The sequence below is a fragment of the Paroedura picta genome, chromosome 2 (genome assembly GCF_049243985.1).
Source record: "Paroedura picta isolate Pp20150507F chromosome 2, Ppicta_v3.0, whole genome shotgun sequence".
Lineage (NCBI taxonomy): Eukaryota > Metazoa > Chordata > Lepidosauria > Squamata > Gekkonidae > Paroedura > Paroedura picta.
In genome coordinates this window covers 98924378-98942841 of record NC_135370.1, presented here as the reverse complement: position 1 = coordinate 98942841, position 18464 = coordinate 98924378, and the positions used below count along the sequence as shown (strand labels likewise).

The window sequence follows — 18464 nt, the reverse complement described above, 5'->3', positions numbered from 1 at the left end:
TGGAGGTTTAGATTAAGGTATTTATTTAGGGCTCCAGTAGGCCCCAGATCCAGTGACAAAGTATCTGAAATAATGGAATAAATATGTACGTTCAGCAGATGTCTGTTCAGCAGCAGGATAATCCAGCTAGGGGACTAGTCTCTACATTTCTAAAATAGTAAACACACTTTTCACAAATAAGGTAAGTAATTTATTAAAGGGGGAGCAATTCTGAAGGTAATATGCCAGCAGAGGGTTGACTGCTGTGCAGTGTGTTACACTGAGTGTAAGATGTATCATTATCTGCCAAATGGACAAGTCATTAGTTCCTGGTTCTCAGGGAATGAGTTTGCACCCTCAAAGCCAAGAAGACTGACCTGAAGAAGCAGAGACAGTCAGACACAGAGATATGAGTTTCAGGGACTTGTTAGGTGTATCCCAGTGCAAGATTTGCAGCTCTTTTGCAGTTGGGCAGCATAAGGGACAGGAGAAAACTTGAGAAAACAGAGCACTGTGCTAAAAAGGGTGGAATGTTCCCTCAGAAAAGACTCCTTTTACAATTAGTGAACAGGTATGCTGGGAGTTCAATCCCAGCAGCCGGTTCAAGGTTGACTCAGCCTTACATCCTTCTGAGGTCGGTGAAATGAGTACTCAGCTTGCTGGGGGGTAAACGGTAATGACTGGGGAAGGCACTGGCAAACCACCCCATATTGAGTCTGCCATGAAGATGCTAGAGGGCGTCACCCCAAGGGTCAGACATGACACAGTGCTTGCACAGGGGACACCTGGCCACAGTGATCCACACGACAGTCACCTCTATGCTGGACTTCTGTAACTCACTCTACGTTGGCCTACCCTTATCCTTGATCCGGAAACTTCAACTAGTCCAGAACGCAGCTGCCAGGGTCCTCACAGCAATACCTCGGAGGTCCCACATCCGGCCCATCCTCCAGCAGCTGCGCTGGCTCCCGGTTGAATTCCGGATCAGGCTTAAGGTGTTGGTTATCACCTTTAAGGCCATACGCAGTCTGGGCACAGTATACCTGAGGGTCCGCCTCTCCACCTACACTCTTCAGAGAGCCCTGCACTCTGCTACATCCAACCTCCTGGTGGTCCCTGGCCCCAAGGAAGCCCATTTGACCTCAACCAGGGCCAGAGCTATCTCCTTCTGGCCCCCATCTGGTGGAATGAGCTCCCAGAGGAGATCAGGGCCCTGACAGAACCTAAACAGTTCCACAGAGCCTGCAAACGGGAACTCCTCCGCCAGGCATTTGTCTGAGGTAGACCAAACCACCGCTTCCAGTTGGCCCTCAAGCTCCCCCCCTCTATGACTAACATTAATCGGTTGCCCACAGGATCCAGTAAGAGTTGAGCTGAGGCTCTTACAATTTCTATTTTATGGTATCATCATGTTAAATTATTATAGTTATAATATTACTGCTGTTACTGTTACCTGTTACCATGTTACTTGTATCCTCCCTGTTTTCTGTAAACCGCCCTGAGCCCTCAAGGAGGGTGGTATATAAATAAATTAGTAAATTAATAAATAAACAAACAAACAAACTCTGGGAATTTGAACTGCTCACCAGATCAAATATTAGAGTATGATTTTAAAAGAATTAAAAGAAGCAGGTAGATTAAATAACTGTCATAATGCTATTAAGTTTAGCATTTCTGTAAGTAGGGGGTTGTCAAAAACTTATGAACAAAAGCTATTGCGAAAGAATCAGCATGGGAAGGAAGATCTTGTCTCACTTACCTGATAAGAGTTCTTTGAGGGAATGAATGGACATGTGGACAGGGATTGCCCGGTAGATATTGGTTATCTAGACTAAGTAAACCAAGCAGTCATGAGATTAGAGGGGAAATCTTATGGATTAAAAATGGTTAATTAAGTCAAAACAGAAGGTGAATACAAATAGGCAGCTTTCACAATGGAAGGTACTAAGCAGTGGGGTGCTATAGGTGCTTTTTAACTTGTTCATAGGTGCTTTTTAACTTGTTCATTAATAATTTGGAGTTGGGAGTAAGCAGTAGGTAATGGAAAACCTTCCCTATGAAGAAAGGTTAAAGAGGTAAAGTCTCTTTAGCTTGGAGAAATGATGACTGAGGGTTGACAGGGTTTACAAAATTATGCATGGGTCAGAGAAGGTAGAAAAATAATTACTTTTCTCACAATACAAGACTTGTGGGCATGCAAGAAAATTAATAAGCAGTAGGCTTAGAACAGATAAAAGGAAGTACTTCATTCAGAGTAATTAACACGTCGAGGTCAAAGCCTGGTGGGAGCACCGATCCTCAGTGGCTATTAGCCATGATAGCCAAATGGCCCATATAGTGTTCTTTTGCCCAGCCCCAATTAATCACATTGAGAAAAAAACCATTTTTTATATTATTACTGCAGAAGAAATATAGACATAGGGGAGTTCCCAAATCTACGCAGAGGACAATAGGATTACAAAGTGTTAAATACACTTTCCTTGGAGGTGGGAAGAGATGATGCCTTGCAGGATGAGCCAATAGCCTGGAGTCTCTACCTCCCCAGTCCATGAGCCACAACATACAGATGGAACACTATATCTGGGGCACAACAAAACAAAATCAGAGCCCAGTGGCAGCTTTAAGACCAACAAAGATTTATTCAAGACGTGAGCTTTCGAGTGCAAGCACTCTTCCTCAGACTAACACTTTTCTTGCACTCAAAAGCTCACTCCTTGAATAAATCTTTGTTGGTCTTAAAGCTGCCACTGGACTCTGATTTTATTTTGCTGTGCTGCTTCAGATCAACACGGCTACCCAATTGAATATATCTGGGGCAATGATGCTCTGTATTCTTGGTGCTTACGGAACAACTGTAGGAGGTTTTCTGGAGTTCTGACCCCACTGGCAGACCTGATAGTGCCTGGGCTTTGGTCACTGTGTGACAAAGAGTGTTGGATTGGATGGGCCAACATAACTTCTCTTATGACTGACCTACCTCTGGTTACTAGATGACTCTGTGGACAAAACACCATCAAAATGCCATAATCATCCTGCTCTGTGTGCAACTAGGCTTTTAGCTACTGCTGGAAACAAAATGCTGTACTAGACACACCCTTGATCTTATAACCAACACCAGTCACATTTTCTTTCTACAGATTCATTTCTCGTCCAGATCCCTAATGCCAGTCTTCCTTCTTAAGAGGGACAAAAATACCATTTCTTTCACTTATTTTAGTCATGCTAGCTCTTTTTCAGTATTTGGGTTGCACAAATAAGGTAACAAAGAGATAAGGGAAATAGCTTCCCATGTGATGACTAAATACCACTGGTTAAACCCCAAGAAAAACTACCCCAAAGATACCAATTAACATTTTTATAGTTGTGCAATAACTTTTAATAAAAGTTGTGGACATGTACTGTCCAACAATCTGCTAAAGTTAAAGAGCTAGCAGTTTCCAATCTTTTCTCCAACAACAACAACAACAAATGCAGGAACCTGTATGACACTCTGGCATCATAGGTGTTAGAATTCCTGGAATGAACCCTAGAAAACATACTTCAGCACTTGTGCTAATCTTCTGGCCCTGGTTAGATCCTAAGAACCTCTTGATTAGGTCCCAATCATCACCATGTGGGCAAAAATACAGACAACTTGATATAGATCAATGTACTGAATATACTTTAGTATTTTCAGCAATTTCTTTAATGCTGATAATGCCCCACCCCCGGGCTTATACTTGAGTAAGGGTTCCACTTACCTGCTATTGTTGATATTGTGGTAAAATCAGGTGCCTCGGTTAAAATTCGGGTCGGCTTATGCTTAAATATATACTGATTTTACCTCCCTCCCAGAAAAAGATTTATTGAAGAATGCTAAATTTCATTGACATAGAAAAGTGTTCCAAATATGTTTTGAGCTGATTCATTCTCTAATAACACATTTGGAATATGAACAGTTATCAACGCTCCAATGGACACAGAGAAGACTGGTGACAATTATCAGTTTGTTCATATTGCCCATTTGGGACTACCACAGTGAAAAAAAATGAGACACTGTCTACTTGCTGGGATTGAAACAGATTTCTACATTCATTTCAGAATTCTTCCTTCTGCTTGCCAAACAAAAGTAAATACAGCCCTTAAGGCATAAGATTTTTGGAATAAGGAATCAATAGCAAGAAGCTCATTTCTATCATACTACATTTAGTTTTCAGTGCATGAGGAGAGGGACTTAAAGACATCTTTAACAGAAATATCGGGGGAATGACAAGCAGAAATTGGGTATTTATATTGACAAAAGTAACATTTTATTCTTAAAAGAATACACACAACACCCCACTCCCAGACACAAACACACACACAGACACACACAGTTATTTGAATTTATATACACTTCAACCTTTCTTTGGGATATTTATGCCTATGTATTTCTGTCCAGTTAGAGAACTTTAACAGTCCCTTCTTATCTGCAAACTGTTTTCTTTCTAACTACACAACCCTACTGGGTATGCACACTAACCTGCCAACATCTCAAAACGAGTTTTATTGGGAAACATTAAAGACCTCCACATTTGAATACTCAACAAATTTTCAACAAGTAGCAAAGTACACAATTTTAGGAAAAAACAGTATCACAAATACTGTAAACTGCAAGTTTTAACTTCTGTAACAATTCTGCAACAGAACAGCTCTAAATTTAACCAGATTACATACACTTCATTGCTGAGTTTCAGGTGGATGGGACAAAATGTTTGGATATTAGTAATATATCTAATTCTTAATGTAGCTTTGGATACATAAATCTGGAGACTGGGGCCATGGACAGATCTTTCTACAAACCCAATAAATACCAGTTTGGGTGAAAAATCTGAATCTTATACAGAGACACACAGACATTCCTCCCCTCCTTACTTGCCATGGCAGGAGTGCCCCGGCCTTCTCCAGCTGGGCAGACAGTGCCCCAATGGCTGTGCAGGTTGAGGGGTGGCTCCAGCAGTGTCAGGGGTGGCACCCCACTCAGGAGTATTTGCATGGCAATACCAGCCATCTTCAGGTTTGGTGCCCTGCAGCAATCAAGTTGCTGCAGGGCACCAAACAAGACAAAAAAACCTTGAATGTGTATCACAGCTTGTTGATACAAAGGCAGTTGGACAACACCACCCTGGAGCTGCTATGTCCTATGGAAGCACCAATAATAGCAAGTGGATGAGGAAAGAGCTTGAGGGATGGGTCTTGGAAGGAAGATTAAATACCTGCACACGGCAGATAATGAAGCAGTTATAGCACTCCAATCTGAGTTGGTACAAAGGGTAAAAATGCTATCTTTAAGTATTTATCTTCTTCATGTGGTCAATTAAGAGATTTGTTTCCCACGGTGTACCATGAGATTTTAAAATCTGCCACAATCAAGCACCAGAATCAAACATCTTTACCCTTTGTTAAAGAGATAATTCTGAGAAAATTAATTTTAAATGCCACAATAATTTCATAGGGTGATAATGACTGGAAGAAATTCACAGTTTAGTTATTTCACAGGTCCTCCCTATGACAGTTGTATGATATCAATAACTCCAGAAATCAAAGCCCTAAAATAATTTTTAAAGTAGCATGCATAAATAGGTCTCAGAGGCCAATATATAATTTTCATCAGCTGCCCTTCATGATCTGAAAGAATGCACCACCACTTTATATGTTACCATGTACCAGCTGCATTCCACTCAGGGACTGCTCATCGCTCTCTCTATATGTCTGAGCATTCTCCATTATGTTTTAGAAGGACTTGTAACATGCATCTTTTTCCAAGGGACACGGGGGGGGGGGCAGGGCACACATAACAAGCTAACTTATACAGATTTTATCATTATTGTCTACTCTAAATGATCACGGCTATCCACAATCTCGAGTAAAGTTCTTTCACATTATCTAACACCTGATCCTTTTGGCTAGAAATGCTAAGACTGAATCAAATCCTTCAACATGCAAAGCATATGCTCTACCACGCAACCAAAATCACTCCAGTAACTGTGTTGCTTTATGAAGTCTAGTCCTTTACATACTTTTAGACAATATTTTATTGTATTTTCACCTTTCAATGTAAGCTCCTTTGAACCATGTGAAAAAGGTGGGACAAAAATACACACTCCATAAGTCTAAAGAGAACTTATCATACAGACCAGTGACACACAAGCTAGAAGCAGCTGCAGAACTGTCTGATCAGTATCCTATGTAGCAGAGGATAAAGAACTATGCTTTACAATAAATCCCGTGTCTAGTCTGCTAGACAAGCTAGCACATGACAGTACTTTTCTGATAAACTGAAAGTCATCTACAGCTCAAGTATTGTGTCCGTGTACAAAAAGGAGGACAAGTTACCAAAACTTGTTTTGACATCCCAGCCAGATAGCATGGTTAGAGTGTTTGACTAGCATCTGAGGGCCCAAGTTTGAAACCACACTCTGTCATGGAAGAGCACTGAATGAAAGAGCACTAACTAAAACATTTATTTACCACCTTTTCCCATGACTCAAAGCAGTTTACAATATACAATTAAGTCAATATATAATTAAGTCATAATTACAACAATAAAACACCAGCTAATAAAAACTAGTAAATCCTAAGTATGCGATAAGACATAACAAAATGCCTGTGACCTATCCTGCATTTAATGCTCTGATGAATAAAGAAGACCTATGGAGCCTCCTAAAAGTCTCCATGAACAATGTGCCAGTCTCTGCCTTGAGAAGACTATTCCATAAAGCAGGAATAGGAAGGGTGGCCTATTTAAGAAGGATCTGCAATAGGCCAGGGAGGATGGAGTATCTCTGCTCAGGCAGCATATGGAAACAGAAGTTATGGAAAGGAGGAGGAATCAGGTGGTGCAACTTCCTCTTTTCCCCAATCTGACACCTTACAGGTTTTATGCTGCAGGGAAGGGGAGGACACAATGGAACGGGGCACCATGGCCTTCAAGATGAGGAGCATCACAAACAGATCAACCAAGAGAGCTATAACCTAGTATCTACTTAAGTGATAGTATTAGAAGACTCAGGACCACCATGGGAGAATCGTGCATGCTTGCCTGTATACCATGGTATGTGTTATATACATTAGCCAACTGGTCAAGGAAAACAGGGAGAAACTAGCATTTCAATAAAAGTTGCCATACTTCAGCAAAAAAAAAAGTGACAGTAGGAAACTCTGCATTGGAATTAATATGAAGTTTTGACACTATCAAACTCAGTTTTGATACTGACTAGGAAAGTAATTGTTCCTTTCCGTCTTATTTTACCAATTCCTCAGCATTTGGATATGGCTCACACCCATTCTATTTACTCTTGACTGAATCGTGTTGCATTGATGCTCTGCAATGTATTTTTTGGGCCTTCTGGCCAGACTTTGTAATACCTTTTCTCCTCCTCTTATATGTACTTGCCAACTGATTAACACTTTATTCAACAGAAACAAATCTGGTTCAAGGAACCTTATGGCTCAACACATTTGTTAATTTTTAAGGTGCCACAGACTCTTTGGAATAATTCTGCAATTGTATTAACTGTATCTCATCTTGTTTACATTTGAACAGAAATTCCATTAATGATCTCCAGCAGGCTATTTCTCAAAACAGTAGTGTTGCAAGTTGTCCAACATACCTTCCTGAACTCTGATGCTGGACTGCTAATTTCCCTTCACTATTTCAGTGCACAGACTATTAGTTACCTTCTCTCCCAAAGAAACACAATTATAAAGCTTGAAAATCAACATGCTAATAATGTTGTGCTTGCTGCAACAGTCTGCAGAGTTAAAATGTGCCTGGATTAGTTTAAATTAAACTCATTTTTGGATGCTCTAGTGAAACTCTTCCATGCCAATAGTTTGTCAGCAAGGCCAAAATAAACTCCCCTCATTCATAATTTCCCCAAACGTTCATAAAGAGAGCTCAGATCACAGTTCAATTATTATTAATTATTATTTTAAAAGGTAATATCCTAATGGCTAAAACAAGTAAGGAGGTTCACATTAAAACCTTGTAGCATGATCCAAGCCACTGCAAGCACACACACACACACACACACACACACAGAGGATCCCAAACCAGCACCAGAGAGGGGCTTCATTTCCTTCTTTCTTGAAGATACAGCACATTTCCTTGTCCCAGACACTGAGACTATTGTAACATTTGATTGTATTTGTTCTGGCCATCAAATGATCTGCTTCTAATACAGCACCTTCTAACATTGATCAACATTCCTGTAACTACTGCTGCTGCTAGTATTACTACTACTAGAGCCAGATTGGTGTAATGGTTAAGAGCAGCAGTCTCTAGAGTAGCGGTCCCCAACCTTCTTCTGGTCGGGGACCGCCTCCGGGGGTGGGGGAGAGCCAGCGGCTCAGCTGCCACAGTTGCTTATAAACGCGCATGCCCAATTGCTGCGCATGCACGTTTTGGCCACCAGGTGGCGCTAACACGCATGCACAGAGTTGCCGCGCATGCTCGTTTTGGCCACCAGGGGGCGCAAACGCGCATGCGCGGCAGTTCCGCACATACGCGTTTGCGTAGCTGCCGCACCGGCTGCCATGACGGCCTCTTCCCCCCCTCACTGCAGGGGGGGAGGCAGGCACGGCTGCTGGCGGCCCGTTATGATGGCCTTTGCGGCCCGGTACCAGGCCGCAGACGGGGGTTGGGGACCCCTGCTCTAGAGAGCTGGATTTGATTCCCCAATCCTCCAGATGAAGCCAGTTGGTGACCTTGGGCTAGTCACAGTCCTGTTAGAGTTTTTCTCACAGAACACTTCCATCAGAGCTCTCTCAGCTCAAACTAGCTCACAGAGAGTCTATTGTGGGAAGAGGAAGGGAAGGCTATTGGAAGCCCCTTTAAGACTCCTTCAGGTGGTAAAAAGTGGGTATAAGAACCAACTCTTCTTCTTCTACTACAGCTACTGAAGAGGATTTTATTTAATTTGTCTTAATTCATGCTATCAACAATTAGAAGGTAGCACATCCCCACTTGACTGGAAATTTTAAAAGTGCCTAACGAAGAGGAGGAACAAAGAACGTCACTATAGGGCAAGGTCAAGAATGCTGCCCGCATCAGCGGTTTAGCAATTTCATTAAACATAACACTAATGAAGTCTTTGGTCTCATATGCAGATATGGGTCACCATATTACAGCCTAAGTATTCTGAGTTAGAGCAGAGTCATAGCCACCAGCAGTGTGCCCTTGGCACTGCAAAAGGCAGGTTTAATCCCTTCTCGGTCATAAAGATTGAGGAGGAGTCTTGGTCATAAACTCATATCTCTCATCTAGCTCACATGATGAGTGTAAATAAAGGAGGCAGACTATCATATACAGAAATCTCTGACCTCATTCAAGGCAGACAATATGACATATAATACAGTGCTTTACACAAGCTGCTACCACAGGCTTGTAACTGTTTTGTATATAGCCACCCATCCACCAGCTACTAGCAAGAGAGGCCCCAGCTCTGAGGTATAGTTTGTGTATGTTGCTGTGAGACAGAAATTGCAGGACTAAAGCTTTGTATAATGATTGCAGTAACAGTTGGATAAACATGCAACCCAATACCTCACATCTGGTATTTCATCTCCCCCAGTACTACTTCTGGATTCAGATATACATACCCTTAATACTGTGTGAACTTTATGACTTGCATCCTTATAGAGGTAGTAATGAAATGGGAACTTCTTAGAGTGAAACCCAACAAAAAACTAACCATATATTTAGCAGAGAATTAGATAATTATGGCAGCTTTTTTAAAAAAGAGAGATGTAGAAATCACTGATAAGGATTTTGCCTATGAATAATTTTTTCACAATTCTGCTACCTTACACTAGTAACGTAACATTAGCTTCTTCAACAACAACATTTTTATTTAAGGAATGGAAACTTATAACTGAGACCAGTAATCAGGTACAAAAGATGCTCAGATTACAACTTCCTTGGGAACACACTTTTTTCATTAAATTTATGCTACCCAGCCATCCTTTGTACTCAGCTCTCTAAAATTTACTTGCACAGACAAAAACATACACATGTGCAGTCAGTCACGCAGTACCTTGAAGGTCCTAGATACTTGAATGATGCAGTCTAAAGGGAGATCCAGGCCAGTTAATTAACACTGCATTCACAGAATAAGAAGCACAGGACAACGTTAGCAAAACTGGAACAATTACCATCACACAAGCCTGTGTGAAGCTTTAGTTATCACAACACACCTGTATGTCCCACCTATCATAGTGTAATTCATACATTTCTCTCAAATGACTTGTTTCCTAAATTTATGGTTTTTTGATATTATATCCAAAATGACACCACACTAAAATGTATTAATGTAAGCAAATTTTAAATCAAACCACCAATCAATCAATGCAATCAATAACTTTTTCAGTGGTATAACAGATCTTGCTTAGGATAATGAAGAATATGGACTCCATTTCCCTACAGAATTTCTAGAGTATTCATTCTTATTACTTTTCCCAAATATAATCCCTTCTGAAGTGGAGAAATGCACATGCAAGTGTCCTGCCAACAAGCAAGATCACAGGAATCACTAGAAACAACACCACAGTCCAGAACAAAAAAGGCCCACAGTTTGACCTAAGCACAAATAGCGGAGAAGTAAATGTCCTTTAATCACTCCAATTTTATGGGCAGAACTAAAAAAAAAGCCTACTTGTTTTTATGAATGAAAAAATAACTTCATCGAGAAACTTATAATCAAAGATGCTGTTAAATTTTGATCAGTATTTCTCATGATCCACTGAGTGAAATCACTGAAACTTCCCACACAATTAAAATTTCTCAAAAGCAAAGCTGAAGGCTTGATTTAAAGAGCTGCATTTTTCCTTCTAAGGTTACTATTTGATGCTATTCATTAATGAGGTGTGAACTGCTAGCGGTTAAGGGTTAATTATACCCAGGTGGTAGACCTAGAACTGAAAAGGAGGACAGAACTATAGATTAAAAAACAGTCATATGAATAACAATTACAATTTTGGTTCTATTTTCTAGCAGTGAACTGCTGGGAAAGGACCTAATCATGAGAAGCTATATAGAGTGTGAAATATTCAAATCGCAGTGCATGAACCTTTATCTTCTATCAGCAACCTGTCCCCATCTAAAACAGGGGAAATTCAGGCTACAAATTATGACTTGTTCATAATATCTTTATGTTTGGTGGTCAAAGGTGTATCTGATCATCACTGGCCACATTGTATCTAATCTACTCACATGAGTTATGTGTCATGCTAATAGAAGTAGACTTGGACAGGGAGTCTGGAGATATAGTTGCATATTACACATTGTTCCTGCTTGTGGGGAACACCATTTAATTCTCTCATTTTCAGTGTCAAAAGCTTCTATAATGGCAAACCAGTGTTTTAAGCACTGGTTAATCATTTTTACCATTGAGAAACCTGGATACATTCTTTAGACTTCAAGATACTCTGGAAGTGATGTCAGCAGGTCATATGTCTCTGCAACGCCCCCAGAAGTCACGTCACCCAAAGTGACTTCACCCAGACACTCCCACCAGATGTCACATCATGCTCTATTGCCACCTGCTCCCCCAACACTAGAAATGGTCCAGTGACCTACTCATCTGGGCCAAGAACAGGAACAGGGCAGACATCCACCACTTTATTCCCCCCTGCCACCCTCCGCAATGCAGTTAAGTTAAAATGAGAATACTTACCTCTCTGGGCACCAGTTGCTATCACATATGACAAGCCTCAGCCAGCAAGGATTTAATTACCAGGGCCCCTCTCCTTTCTATCCCCTTCAGGCCCATTATTGACCATTAGCAGGATAGGTCAACATAACTATATATATATATATAATCATAACACCCAATATTTTTAAAAATAAAATACTGTATATTAAAGATTAATTAACTCCCACCCAATCAGCAGAACCCTTGTGGGGCCATCAAGAAACCTTTGTTGAGAAAGCCTGGGTGATGTACAAACTTTATTTTGCATATGCTGCAAAATCAAATCTTTTACACAACACTGCAGTAACTGTTTCCTCATGGAGGAGCGTCACTGTTGTCATCCTAGATGGTAGGGGAAGACACCTTGGTGGGCCTGGCAGTGAAAGCTGAGATCTAGGGATGGGCATGAACAGTTCAGTTCATGATTCATGCTGAGTCTCAAATTGAACCTGACCCCAATACCAGTTGAAATGTGGCTGAATGCTCCTACCCCAGGGCAGAAAAAGCCCCTAAACAAAAAGCTGCCTAGTTGTGGGGTTGTAAAATGGCAAAGAGAACCAATGATATTCCTTTCCCCCCTTACCTTTATTTTTCATCCCCCTATCATTGCAACAAAGTCTGCTGTATTTCCCAGTCTCTTTTGCCTGATGTTCCTCCCCTCCCCACTGTCAAGGATAACGGTAATGTGACTCCAAGACACCAGAACCACTGAGGCTTGTCCAGAGCTAGGGGCTTTGCTATGCCCTGATTTCCTCCTATGTTTAGGTCAACTCAGTATTGTCCATTCTACCCCGCCTTCTTTCTTCCTTTCTGCTATGAAGGGTGGAATCAGGATTGTTCCCACTTATATTTTCCTAATATCTGCACTGGTTTACAATTTCCCATCTGAGAATAAAAAGTTTCCCATTTGACATTAAGATTCCCTTAAAATTCCCTTAATCACCTAGTCTTCCTTTCCATGCTTAATGTTTTGCAAACAGCATACTGTAATGGAAGACCCAAGTTTAAATTCCTGCTCTGTCATGGAAGCTTGCTGGGCCATATTGGGCCAATCACACCCTCTGCATGAACCTAAGATCCCTGTTGGAAAGGAAAGGTATAAATTAAGATAATTCATTAACCTGAAGTGATTATAAAACTTGCGTGTTTAACTCTGGCCCCAGGTTCTCTTTAGGCTCTACCTGGTAGGCTGCCCCAAGCCCATGCGTAGGTGATTTTTTATTTCAGTAGTTGACAGCCTCCCTTTTTTCTATCAAGTTGCACCCAATTCATGTTACCCTGAATGGTTTCCAAATGGAAGAAACATTCAGAAGTGATTTGTCACTGTCTGTTCTGTGTCGCGACCCTGGAATTTCTTGGTAATCTCCCATCCAAATATTAACCAGGGCTTAGCTTCTGATATCTGACAAGATTACGCTAACCTGGACTATCCAGGGTTGACAGACAAATAGGAGGAGGAGGAGGAAGATAGTTCGTTCTTCTATTCCGCTTTTCTTTACCCAAAGGAGGCTCAAAGCGGCTTATAGTCGCCTTCCCTTTCCTCTCCCCACAACAGACACCCTGTGAGGTGGGTGAGGCTGAGAGAGTCCTGATATCAGTGCTTGGTCAGAACAGCTTTATCAGTGCTGTGGCGAGCCCAAGTTCACCCAGCTGGCTGCATGTGGGGGAGCGCGGAATCAAACCAGATTCGCCAGATTAGAAGTCTGCACTCCTAAGCACTACACCAAAGAATCATAACTCACAGAATTACTTTTGGTACAAGAGACAACCAACAAAACTGGCTGCCTGTTTTCTTTTGCATTTATTTGTGCTACTCGTATTCATGACTGTTCAACTGTTCAACACTTCGACTGTTAGGCAGCTTTATTAATGTCAGGAAGTCTTCAAAGATTCCCATGGAAATTCCCCTCTCCTTCAGCTACCTGAAGAAGCTGGTCAGTCAGTATTTACTTCAACAGGGTCTGCAGAAGGCCATTAATTGATACCCTCCTCTACCACCTCAACAGAAACCATTCTACAATTTTTTTTCCAGATATCAAACTTGTTTAAAGACAATTTCAGTCAGAAAATTAGATGGTACTTACTTTGACCTTTTTCTATGGTTCATGGACAATTAACACACTAAAACACTTTCCTTAATTTTGTGGCTGCTTTGAAATATAGCCATAAGTGAAATAAAATTAACATGCCACCAAAAAATATTTTCCCCTTTTCATTTTGCCACACAGTATCCAAAACACTTCACTGTTTTGATTTCAAAATCCTCAGAGAACAATTATGCTATTAGGGCCATAAGACTCTATTATAAAGTCCTCAAAAAACGTAGCATGGTTTCAATAAATCCTCAAACACTACAAAGCAGTTGCTCAGCTTGAAGAATGAAAACACAAGTTCATTCAATAAGAGAGAATCAGGATATAAATTCTACCAACACAGTCATCACATTTCCCCGGACTATTTTGTTTTTCATAATGAAATTCTGCTACAATGTAGATATTTAACTGAAATGACATAAAATGTCATCTCAACATGACAAATGTTTTTTAAAAAACATCAAAATGCAGTACTGTATTCTAATGAAATAAAAATACCCACTAGATATATTCAGTGGTTATGTTTATTGTAACCTTTTAAATTATGGCACTTCTACCATTTTATGATCTTTTGTACTTAGTATTAAGAAATTTTTGTAGCGAAGTTGTAGAGACAAATTATTCAAACGCACACTGAGTGCTCTCTGTGCCATACATTTAAAAAACTTCATATATATATATTTATACTTCAAAGGTTTTCCCATGCATGTATAAGAAATCATGATCATAAATTAGATGCACTGGGGTGTGGAGGGAGAAGTTTTTCAAAGGACCAAGTTTTGAGTGCTGATATTGTAAACATATGCACCTATCTTTGTACCCTATATGTACGCTTCTGAAGAGAACACACCATGTTCTTCTAATTTTATGATAACACACGCATTGTGACAACAGATCATCAAAACAAAAAACAGAAATATAGATGGAAGAGAGGACTAAGGAAACTAAAGAAACTAAGGGAAATGGGGAATGACATTTAAAAAATCCAGCAGGAAAAGAAAGACCATGAAAGTTTCTGCCAGAAGCAGCTGAGATGCTTCATCCCAAGCCTATTTTTCCAGACATTATATTTCATTTGGCTGCAAGGGTCACATGACAGCTGCAAACTAACGCCTTAAGGTCTGTTTCTGCCTCCCTGTGACACTGACAAGCTGTGAGAGACTCCAACACCACAGAAAGAATTTTTCTCCCTTGTTTCCATTACATCATCCAACCAATACAGGGGGGAGAAGGAGGGGGCACACAGCTGGTGGCAGCTGCAGTACCATCTGCTTTCCACTTACAGTGCATGCTAGTTTGCTCTGTAGATTCCTACTGATCCTTTCTGGGGAAGAGGCTGTGTTTCAAGACAAAACACCCTGTTGTGTGAAACATATTTGCAATTGTACAGCAGTAAGTTGTTCGCTAATGCTTTGGGGGAAGGAAATTCATCAGGTAAGGATTCCTGATCACTTGGGAAAGCCTAACTGCACGGAAACCCCCCCCCCTCCTAAAAAATTGCTAAACACTCAGTGATTATGGAAGAATAAAGAGCAAACCAACAACCTGCCATCTGCTTTCCACAATGTGAGAAGCCAGAACTAAAACTCTATAGTCAGCAATATTTTTTCAAAAGAAAAAGGGGGAAGGGAAAAGCAGCTTAATTTATAACAGGCAAAGTTGCAAGAAACAGCTTTGCAGTTGCTTATTGAAATGAGGTTGTGGAAATCAGGACTTTATAATAAAATGTTTGCAGTAAAGTACTACTCTCTTAAAAATGCATTTACAAGATCAAGTTGAAATAGCCATTAAAATGCATTGTGTATTAATCTCTTATATTTGTCTCATTTGTGCTATCCTGTTTGAAAATATTCAAAGACTTCAAAATCAATATAAAATTTATTTATTTATAACTCACCTTTCTTGCTCAGATTCAAGTTGCATTATAAAATATTACCAAAAACCCTGCAGTTTTATCAGTTTGAAAAATCTCAACACACTTCAGCTGTATATTGCAGTTTAGTCACTGATACTGGAAAATGGGGGGGAAATCATATATAGGAATTTAAGCTTTGAAAATGATGTAACCTACCTTCTAGTCTCTTCATACTTTCACCTGATAAAGATTTTATTTTCATTACAGAACTGGACTTCAGCTACGCTTATCATAAAAGCCAAACCATCACAACAGCATTTCTCTCCATTTACCCACTATACTGCCTGACTGGTCTTTCTTTCAGGTAGATCACACTCCAACAAAACTGAAACGATTACCCTTGTTTCATTAGCAGTCCTGAGGATTCTTTTCAGAATGTTTGTTTTACAACCTTGCCTTCTGTTTGTATAGAAAGGGAACTTCAAGCAATGCTTAGTGAGCAACTGTATGACTTACCATACATTTTCCCTTCATCAGACAAGATGATTTTCCTCCTCCCGCAAGGGGGATATATAGCTAGAGCCTCCTGAAAGCTCTGCTCAATATCTGGGCTCCAAACACCTTCTGCATCATTGTCAATTGGTTTATCTGCAGAATCACTCATTCTCTCAATGTCCTCGGCAGGGCTCTCGCTGCCGCTCCAGCTGCTGGGCTCAATGGTGATGGCTGGTTTTTCCAAGCCTGAGCCTGGAAGCTTTAAGAGAAGAAACCTACAAAGATAAATAAAGACAAAGAATTTCAGATGGACAAGCCTTGATTAACATTATCAGTGGGGACAACAGAAGTGATTGTAAAGTTTAGAGAGTCAATAAGTTATATTTTATTTGCTTATCTAAATAATATATTAATACAATGTCAAAATGTTGGGCATTATGTGTTAATTCCATTATAAAAGCTTCTAAATGGGAGAAAATGGTTATATTTTTTAAATGGGCATTACGCTCTTCATTTCAGTGACCAAGGAGTTTTGACAGAGAAAGAAAATCAGCACTCTGTATCTCTCTCACTTGACCTATATGAATGGCACAGGCTGTGCCTGAGAATAACAACAGGCAGCCCGTTCCTTTAAAAAAAGATACCCCAAGGAAAGGAAATTAGACCAGACTTTACACCCATTTCACAAAAAGTGTCTGCTATGGAGCACGAAAAAAATCAGGCTTCCAGATGCGGAATCCATTTAATAAGAAACAATCTAATGTGACAGCACCTGCTAGCACCACTACACCCACAGATTCTTCAGTATTTCTTTTGTATTTGTGGAAGACATACTGCCAGGACAAAGGTGTGCTCTAGGCAAAAGCCTGATATACCAGGCTGAGGTCTTCTCTGTGGCAAGCCTGCTGACTGTGGTGAGGAAAGCACCAGGAACTAAATCGCCTCAACCTGTTGAAGCATCACTGATTCTTATTAAGGAAGAGATGTCTAAAGCAAGAAACATTTATCTTAAATTTAAACATTTATCTTAAATTTATACATCATAATTTTTATAAATACAAACTGAAGCACTCAGACAGGAACAGTGATGTGCTTCCTTGTTTTACAAAATAGCAGGTACACTGAAGTATAACTCTCGATTCTGAAAAAGAAAACAACAAAACCCGAAATCTCACTGAACCACAAAATTGGCTTTTAAACCACTCCATGTTTTGAACAAGGAGATTCTTCCTCAGAAATATAGTAAATATTCCAAGCAAAAAAAAAATCAGGTAGTATCTGCCTAGTATGGTAGCTGCCTGGCTAGATATTCTACTAAACGAACGAAGGAGGCAAAATAATCACGGATAGAGCCCCATTATTCATCCATTCTTCTACGGAGTTATCAGTGTGAGCTCCTCTACTGAGAAATCAGCAGTGATCCTGAGCTGCTTGCTACACAGCTGCTAGCCAGGAAGAAGTACCCCCTCCTAGAAATGAGCCCTCATGAACTAGAGAAAGGTTTTAACAAATTCTAGTTTTATGTGGGTGTTGACACTGCTGATCAAGCCAACAGACTGAGAATGATGAGGGGAAATCTTGTATTTCACTGTGTTTGAGTGGCTTCCACATCTTTAAGAGGAATAATGAACAACTTGATCATTTCAAGCTCTAGCTCAGAACCATGTGTCAAAAGGACAGTCCATTTCATTGTATTTTAGGATTCTGGGACTTTAATGATGATTTACTGGTATTCTGCTAGGGTTTGAAGAAACTGTCTTTATTTGACACTTTTTAATGCTATGCCACACCTCTAAAATTCTGTAAGAAGCTAATTTTAAGTTTTGGAGGCCAGCCCAATTTTTAATAAGTTACTACAATTCAAAATACATTTACCTCTGTATCATCATCAAAAAACAATCGTTTTTTTTTAAACAGACCCATCGTTGGCCATTTTAGGAGGGAGAATCAACATGATCACTCATGATCATATCACCCAATAAATGTTTAATACACACACACACACACACATATACTAGTATCAAAGCCCATTTAAAAATGGACTTTGAAAGGGGTGGCAGGCAGGAGAGTGTGAGAGGATGGCTGCGGCTCCCTTTGGCCTACAACAGCGACAGCGACAGGGCTTTGTGGCCCGCAGGGAGGCTGCAACCCCCCCTCCCGGCTCCCTCCCAGCAGGAGCGTATCTGTGGGCTGCAAAGCCCTGTCGCTGCCCCTCTCCTCGTGGGCAACAATGGAGGCTCCAAACTCCCCCCTGCCCAGCAGTAGCATACCTGCGGGCCACAAAGCCATGTCACTGCCTCTCTCCTTGTGGGCAACAATGGAGGCCGCAGC

The 18464-nt window shown here is 40.6% G+C and overlaps 1 protein-coding gene across 9 annotated transcripts in view; it reads right to left on the bottom strand.

Moving 5' to 3' along the window:
- The window catches only part of TEAD1 (TEA domain transcription factor 1), a 253177-nt gene that overhangs the window by 138828 nt on the left and 95885 nt on the right, over positions 1–18464 (bottom strand). For all 9 annotated transcript variants that reach the window (XM_077321838.1, XM_077321839.1, XM_077321831.1 and 6 more), the window contains one exon: positions 16155–16408. In XM_077321838.1, the coding sequence (XP_077177953.1) occupies positions 16155–16302 (148 nt within the window). In that variant the 5' untranslated portion in view covers positions 16303–16408. Of the gene's footprint in view, positions 1–16154; positions 16409–18464 lie in introns of those variants that run through there.